This window comes from Montipora foliosa, chromosome 3 (genome assembly GCF_036669935.1).
Source record: "Montipora foliosa isolate CH-2021 chromosome 3, ASM3666993v2, whole genome shotgun sequence".
NCBI classification, from domain to species: Eukaryota; Metazoa; Cnidaria; class Anthozoa; order Scleractinia; family Acroporidae; genus Montipora; species Montipora foliosa.
The window spans coordinates 1,428,316-1,435,815 of NC_090871.1; the positions used below are offsets into that span (position 1 = coordinate 1,428,316).

At 38.9% G+C, this 7,500-nt stretch overlaps 2 protein-coding genes and 1 non-coding gene across 3 annotated transcripts in view; 1 reads left to right on the forward strand and 2 right to left on the reverse strand.

Moving 5' to 3' along the window:
• LOC137995122 (inositol polyphosphate 5-phosphatase OCRL-like) overlaps window positions 1-3,053 on the forward strand; it is a 39,929-nt gene extending 36,876 nt beyond the window's left edge. The window contains 4 exon segments of the mRNA XM_068840699.1: window positions 122-206; window positions 1,056-1,183; window positions 1,374-1,485; window positions 2,777-3,053. Coding sequence (XP_068696800.1) covers window positions 122-206; window positions 1,056-1,183; window positions 1,374-1,485; window positions 2,777-2,919 — 468 coding nt within the window. The 3' untranslated portion in view covers window positions 2,920-3,053.
• A 2,283-nt stretch (window positions 3,054-5,336) lies between these two features.
• Trnay-gua (transfer RNA tyrosine (anticodon GUA)) lies at window positions 5,337-5,422 on the reverse strand. The gene is given in 2 exon segments: window positions 5,337-5,372; window positions 5,386-5,422. It is a non-coding gene; the product is annotated as a tRNA-Tyr (tRNA).
• Window positions 5,423-6,650: 1,228 nt separating this feature from the next.
• The window catches only part of LOC137996423 (dynein axonemal heavy chain 8-like), a 99,425-nt gene continuing 98,575 nt past the window's right edge, over window positions 6,651-7,500 (reverse strand). The window contains exon 94 of the mRNA XM_068841809.1: window positions 6,651-7,500. This exon is cut by the window's right edge and continues 475 nt beyond it. The gene's annotated coding sequence lies outside the window, so the exon portion shown is untranslated.

A 7,500-nucleotide genomic window follows, 5' to 3' on the forward strand; every position in this document is an offset into this window, starting at 1 on the left:
AGCATTAATTAAAACAAAAGAATATTATATTTGGCCGCCATTATGAAAGAGGTCAATAAACGAGTAACTAAGTGCAATTTTTTTGCGTCCGTTTCATTTCACTTTTTTTATTTAACCGTAGGACAACATCTTAAGGCAGGGTGGTCTACAGGGAGAGTTAGAAGAAATTCGGGCACATTTAGATTGTTGCAGAGGCGGCAAACTGCGTATCCTTTTCTGTGCTCTTTTTTGTTGGTTGCAGTAAGTGTGCGATTGGTTTGGTCTTGCATTATTAGATCTTTGTGCTTTGGCTAAGAAATGTCACGCGTGACATTTTCAGCGAATCAAAGACGCAATTTTATTTCTTTTTCTCTCTTGCAGTGTTTATGTATAAGTTCCATCATCAACTTTTACCTTCAGTCTTTGATACCTTTTTAATCCTGTTAGGAACATACATAGATATAACATTAGGTTATCCTCCAGGGTGACCTATGTTGTCCCAAAAGCCAGAAGAAACTATTGAATTTTCAACATAAGGTTCCAGGGTGCTAAAGTTTGGAATGATGTAAGTGATGACATCAAGCCTCTCTCTCTGAAACGTTTTAAGGAAAAAAATTTAAGTCAATCCTTATAGCTAAATATGAATAGCAGGCAGATTTACCAACACTATATTTTTTCTGGCTTTCGGTTGTTTAATACTGGCCTCTTAGCTTTCTTTTGTGGTTTTTCTGTTTCTGCTAGCTATTTCTCATTTTTTTGTGTAGTGTGTGTAACCTGACCCTTTAATATAATTATTTATTAATAACCTAAGTAAGGCTGCCAATTCTTTTTAGCCCTTAATGGTTATTTAAGGCGGCCTTTACTCTTTACATTTTTGAAAGGAAAAAAAAAATCTATATATTTTTTTAATCATGTAAATTAATGTAGGGTACAAATAAAGGTTGTTGTTGTTGTTACACAGTAAGAGGTATTTTAAACAGCTTTCAATTTGGCCGTATCTGGGAGTTATTGTGTTTATTAAAGTCTGCCGGTGACAAAACCCTTGAAACTTGTTTTTATTCCTTAACCGTTAAAAGCTGGAAGCGTTCATGCAGTAGCGGAAGCCTTATTGATATTTTTAGAAGCGTTACCAGAACCAGTGATTCCTTACGCGTTTTATCAGAGAGCGTTAGAGTGCTGCAATAACTACAAGTTATGTCAACAGGTAATTCACAGCATCACATTCATTGAGTTCAGTTCGTCCACTTCGTGTTTAGTTAGAGCATTTATTTCAGCTTAATTCTTGAAAACTTGTTTAAATGATTTACAAAGAATGCTCGTTTTGCCCACGGCTATAGTGCCAGACGCACCCATCATGTTATTTCACTTGTTCTTGCTTTTCTTATTTCTTGCAGTTAATATTTCAAATTCCACAGAGCCATAGAAACGTCTTTACGTACATAAGCGCTTTCCTCAGAGAACTTTTGCTATGTTCCGATAACAATAAACTGGATGCGAAGACTTTAGGTCAGTGAAAAAGCTTTTTTTTTTTTTGTAACGTAAAATCGTTTGAACTAGTTCGAAATCGTCTAAGTTCAGTCAGCTTTTAGGTTGTGGTGAGCAGTGAACGTTTGTTGCAAGCAAGTGTTTATAAAAAATGAAGTGGGGGGCTGGGGAGAGGAAACTTGGAGGCGTCGTGGTCCAGGTTAGAGCGTTGGGTTTGCATGCGGCTGGCCTGGGTTCAAATCCCGTTCTAACTTCTGGTTCGGATTTGTTTCCGGTTGTCCCGGATTCAACTCTACCACGCTTTGTAAAATAGCCAACTGGTTACCTCCTGCCAGCTGGGGTTCTTAATGATGTTTCTGTTAAGTTTGAATTGTTTCTTTCAGATGATTAAAAGTGGGGTGCCTGTGAACTAGCTTGATCGCTAAAGTGCACTTCCACTAAACAAAGCATTCACATTTTTTTTAACACCAGCGAACGCTTGTGCTTTAACATCATGAGAACCATGTTGGGTGCAAAAGAGCAATGGCCACCGCTAATGCTTAAAGAATGTATTATTATTATTTTATGTGTGTGAAAATTCAATCACAGTGCAGTATTTTCCAATTGTTTCGATAAACCAAACACTCTCTCTGTTGGTTATTACGATCGAAATCAAATCACAGGCTTCGGGAACCGTTGCCTTATGAGTTTTAGAAACTTTGGCCAATGGAGCAGCTTTCGATGGAGTGTGGAGAGTAGCAACGCAATTGCTTTGGTTTCGAATAAAGATACTAAAAAAGTTCGCGCGTTTACTCGTACTTGGAGCAGCTTAGATAAAATTGTATCGAATTCTGTTTTGCTTCATCACGCTTATTAATTAGCTCGATTGGTCATCTTTGGTCCTTGTATTAGAAACATCTCTAACACCAATAAATGTCCTTCTCTGGACTATCCCAATCTTTATCAAGTTTGTCGTTTTATTATGTGGATAGCTCTGTGAGCGGGCAAGATGAATTAAATCACGCGCTGTGATTGGCTATCCGAGCGGGCAAGATGGAGCTATCTTGCCCACTCGAGATTTCTCGCTTGGTCCCGCAAGATCAAAGATGATTTTATTGGTGTTTTATCCCATATAATAAATCCTTTACTGACCAAGCTTGTTTGGTCAAGATGGCTGGATATTGGCCTCGTTCTTTTTTTGCGTGTTTATGGACCGAGACGATAAACACGCAAAAAAGAACTTGGCCAACATCTAGCCATCTTGACCTCAAGCTTGGTTAATAATCGATATATATTGGTCTTCTTGACTAACAAAATGTTGTATTTCTCGCAGCAACATTATTTGGTACGCTATTTTTACGGGCGCCCCTGAACAACGAAGCAGGACTAAGCAAACGAGCAATCAATCAAGTGACGCAGAAGAAAGCTAGATTTATGTACCACTTTCTGGTAAACGAGTTCGGTCCTACGCGGTAACAGCTGAAACAGGAAAGCCGTCTTTTTGTAAAAATCGATCGAGGGTTTTAAATAATATTTTTATTCAGTTTGAAGCGCAACACTGTAAATTTTTAAAAGTAGCTATTTCATATCAAGGTCATGTTCCATTAGGATCAATTATTGCAAATGAAATCGTCATATATTATAGAGATTGAAAATAAGAACTCTTTTCAATCATTTCTAGTTGGAATCGCGTTGACTCCTGGGAAGTTATGTCCACCTGGTCCGACTTGAAAAACCAATCCTTTGTCGATCGTTTGACCTGATTTAAATATATGATCAACCGGAAGTGGTTTTCTGGCACGAAAAAACCTCAACCTACTCAAGAAAATCTAAAACGGTTGATCCCAGTGGAACACGACCCTCGAATCTCGAATAATTCTACAGCAATGAATTGGACTCTGAGAGGGTCAGCTTTAATGAAGACAACTGGAACCTGAGTTGTACTGTTGTTTCTGTATTAAGTCAAGTAGACAACTTTTATTTTAAATGTAACACTCAGGGTTGTTTTTCATTTACCTTGAGGAACTTTTTCGCTCTCGCTCTCGAACGGGTTCTCTCGTGCTCCAACGTTATTGAAAGAAGTGTTGAAAGGCTTGACGTCCCTTGAGCCTACACTATCGTGATTTACAGAATCTGAAAGGCGTTGAATCGAATATGTAACGACACTTTCTTCTTAGCGGAGAGTTAAGGATATATTTATTTTTGTCGGTTTTGCTGAAAGACGTACGAGGAGCCTTTGAGAATTGGAAGGTGTTCCGTTCATGAGCAGAGCCTAAGAACGAGTGCAGCAACAAAAAGATCACACACTTAAAACTTTATTTAACTGGAAAGACGGTATTCTCCAAATTTTGCGAAACCGAAAGTGCATCACCCAAGAGTAAGGTTACCCAAATTGGCCCAGTCCCCATCACTGTCAAAAAAGTGTCTATTTTTAAGCCAAGTTGTGCGGGAAAATAAAAGATAGACCAAATCGGCTAACTCAATGTTGTTGCTAATTCAAACCCTTTGTGAATAAAACGCTTTGTTCCAGGTATTTCCATATCATTTAAATGTGAATGCTACATTATAATAAAAATACAATACACAAAGAATTATTTACCCCCGGGAGATTTGTACAAAACTTGGTTTAAAAATACACTTTTCTGACGCTTATGGCGACAAACCTGATACCAGATTTTTACTCTTGGGTAATGGACTCCTGGCGAATTTCTCGCAGGTCAAAAAGGCTGAAAAACGCCCGAGTTCAACTTTGTAGTTGCATTTGTCGCAGGAGCCCTCATGAAAGTTCGGAAAACAGTTAGAGGTTGTTGCATGATATGGCACTGTTATTTTAACAGTTTCTCTGCTATCAGATTATTTATGTACCGTAGGTGGAGAAATCTTAAATACCGTGTCCTTTTATCCCTCTATGTACAAAATGTTATTCAACATTTGGGTAAGGGTTCATCCATTGAATTATTTAGTGCCCATTTCGTTTTATATTTCCATTCTCTTAAGCTTTTTTTGTTCAATTAAGGCTTAGCACTTTTATTAAGGTTTGTAAGATAACAGAAACAATAACAACAAGAACTAAGAATCAAATGACTTTTTAAACACTTAAAATGGACTAATTGCGAGAAAGATACTGAAATAAAATGGGATGTTGCCACCGGTAATTAATAATTAGGCGAGAGCCTTGGGGATTGAAGACCAGTTACAAATGCTCAGTTCCCTGTAGCTCTATCATCCGTTTTATCCTGACGTGAGAAAGTCACCGCTTGGCGTCTATGATGATCACACTGATAAGATTGGTCGATTTTTTCCGCATTCCAAAGAACGGTGGGGTGGTCTTTATTATTAGCTTGGGCTGCCTGTGTTAACTGAATAAATTGAGCAAGAGCCGATACAATGTACATTTGATTTAGTACTGAATGTACTTTATTTCTCAATTTGTAATTACGCCGATCAGATCAAGCCAGTTTGATCCAACGTACACCGACAGGAATATTGTCCACAGTTGCTTGCTTTTGCGTTAACCCCAAACATCTCTTCCTCAGATCTCCGTTGGTTAAGGTTTAAAATGGCGTCGGCGAGAGCTCACACCTCCGTAAACTTATTGCAAAACTGAAAGATTTATATAATTTCAGACAATTCCGTTTTGTGATATAAAATTTGATCTTACATTTATACCTATTTGAGGATAACTCGTAAAGAAATGAGGTTTTTACCCGTTTGGTTTACACTTACAGTTAGGAAAACGCCGTGCATGATACGAAAAATGATCACACATCGGCTGCAAGTCTTGCAAACTTAGTGTTATCTTGAGAAGAGACACCAATTTTTTGCGTGGAATACACAAAAAAAAATGTTAAAAACCCCCCGAAAAAAAGAAAGAAGAAAAAAAAAAAAACCTTTCCTTCGAGCCGGAGTCGAACCAGCGACCTAAGGATATCATTGTGTAATCTACAGTCCTCCGCTCTACCAACTGAGCTATCGAAGGAAGTCGCAGAAGAAAAATTAACTTTTTTAATATAAAAACTGGTGAACCTTAAATACATAACGCTCCCTTACTAACGCGGTACCTTTTACATTATTTCCTGCTGTCGTCAATGTTTATGTTAATCAATGACCACCGAAATAGACAGTTTTCACAAAAAGGTTGCGTTTTTCGGCTAAAACGAATGTTTTGGAAAAATTTCCCGCCCCAATCCTCTCGCGGCTTCGCCGCTCGCACGACACATGCAACAAGAGCCTGCCCGCAGGCTAAATGCGAAGACACTGCATAACGAAGATAGCAAAGGCTTCTGTTGCACAAAATGCAGGGGCACCCAACGAAGGTGTTCCGCAGTGGGAATTCAGCTGGCTGACAAGTTATTAATATTCACTTTCTTTCGCTAAGAAACTTTAAATATTTTTAGCATTTCAATCCGTGCTGGCTGGATGTGAACAGAAACTGGAGGAGGACACGTTCTCGAGAAGCTTATGCTTGTTCAACTTACCGCATGTTATGAAAAAAAAGACCCTGTTTTGACCTGTTTGGCGAGCGGTTTAGATTCAAGAGGTTCCTTGATGACTGGGAAACAGTGACACTAGGTCGGCTGGCTGGAAGTTTCTCTCACTATCTCGCTGGGAGCCGGAATTTTACTCAAATCATCCTGGGAGTGCGGAATACCTTTTTTTTCCCAGTAAAATTTAAAAAACTAAAAAAAAAATGTTTTATTAGCGTTTCCTTGTAAGTTTTTTTCCTATTATTACGCATTTTGGAAATTTTCGTTGAGTGCCCCTGAAAATGGCTAAGGGCAGCACAAGGTGTGAGAAGCCCAATCTCGACCCCAGTGCTCTTCTCTTGACTGAGGGAGAGAAGAGCTCTGGGGAACCCTGAAACAAAGTGTCTTCTCACTGGTTTTCGTGAACAATCAAAAGCTCCTCTAATTGGCGCATTCATGTTAGCACGAGAAGTGAGCAGGCGCCGTAAGATTCAAATAGCCAATTTTTGGCTATAAGAACCCTACTGCGCACGTTCTCCTACATAGAGTTTCCCAGAGCCTTGGGTCGATCGGAGGCTCTAGTAACGTGGTGAGAAGCCTTGTCGAAGAGCAAATCGAGGATGAAATGGGCAGAGATGGCTATACATGATTTTCTCCCCGTGTAGACACAATTTTATGTCAACAATTTTTGTTGTTTCCGAAGGCTAATATGAGTCTCGTAACCTTCGCTGGCCGCTCTGAGGACACGATCTACCAACACTCCTTTGAATTACCTCTCCTTTTATTAGTTGAAAAATCGCGGAGAGAGCGTCGAGAAACCCGACGAAGTAAGCGAACTTAAATAACGTATAGCAAACATATTTTGGATCTAAAATCCTATAACGGTATCACTGAACACTGCTATAAAACGAAAAAATTATAGAATAAAACTACTATACATTTTTTTTCTTGTTTTCTGTACAAATACGAAGGCGTCGCGAAAGAAATAGGGTAAATAATAAAAACCAACAACCAAGAACTAATTGAAATGGCATAAAAAAATTCCATATATCAATTTGGCGATGGAATGATGTCCCACAGTCGGCTAAAACAACAGACTGCAGTTTAAGAAACGTTTTGGCTGTTGCTAAGTGAAATCATCAACTTGCGGGCAACATGAAATGACCCTTAATTTCGGAGTAATGCACGGATAAACCATTTAATTTTTGAGGAGCGTGGGGTGGTGGGCAGTTAATTTCGATTCTTTTCGTTAACACAGCCTCCACAACAATTTCAATTCCACACCAAGAGGCCCTTTTCATGACCGTATCACGTGACCTTGTCAATCAAAAATGGTCGTGGTATAAAATAGATGCCAGGCTTTGCCATCCAGCAGCTATTTTCCATGCAACTCTCAGTAGATCTTTGAAGCATTAAAATCACCGTAAAATCTCTCACATAAAATGTCAGTGGGCTCAAAATTGACATTCTTACTAATTTCATCATCATTTTTTTAATGATTGACAAGGTCACGTGACACGGTCATGCATGCAAAGGGTCTATCATACGAAACACAACAAATTGTATTTGTGCACGAGTCTTTTCTGTTTTC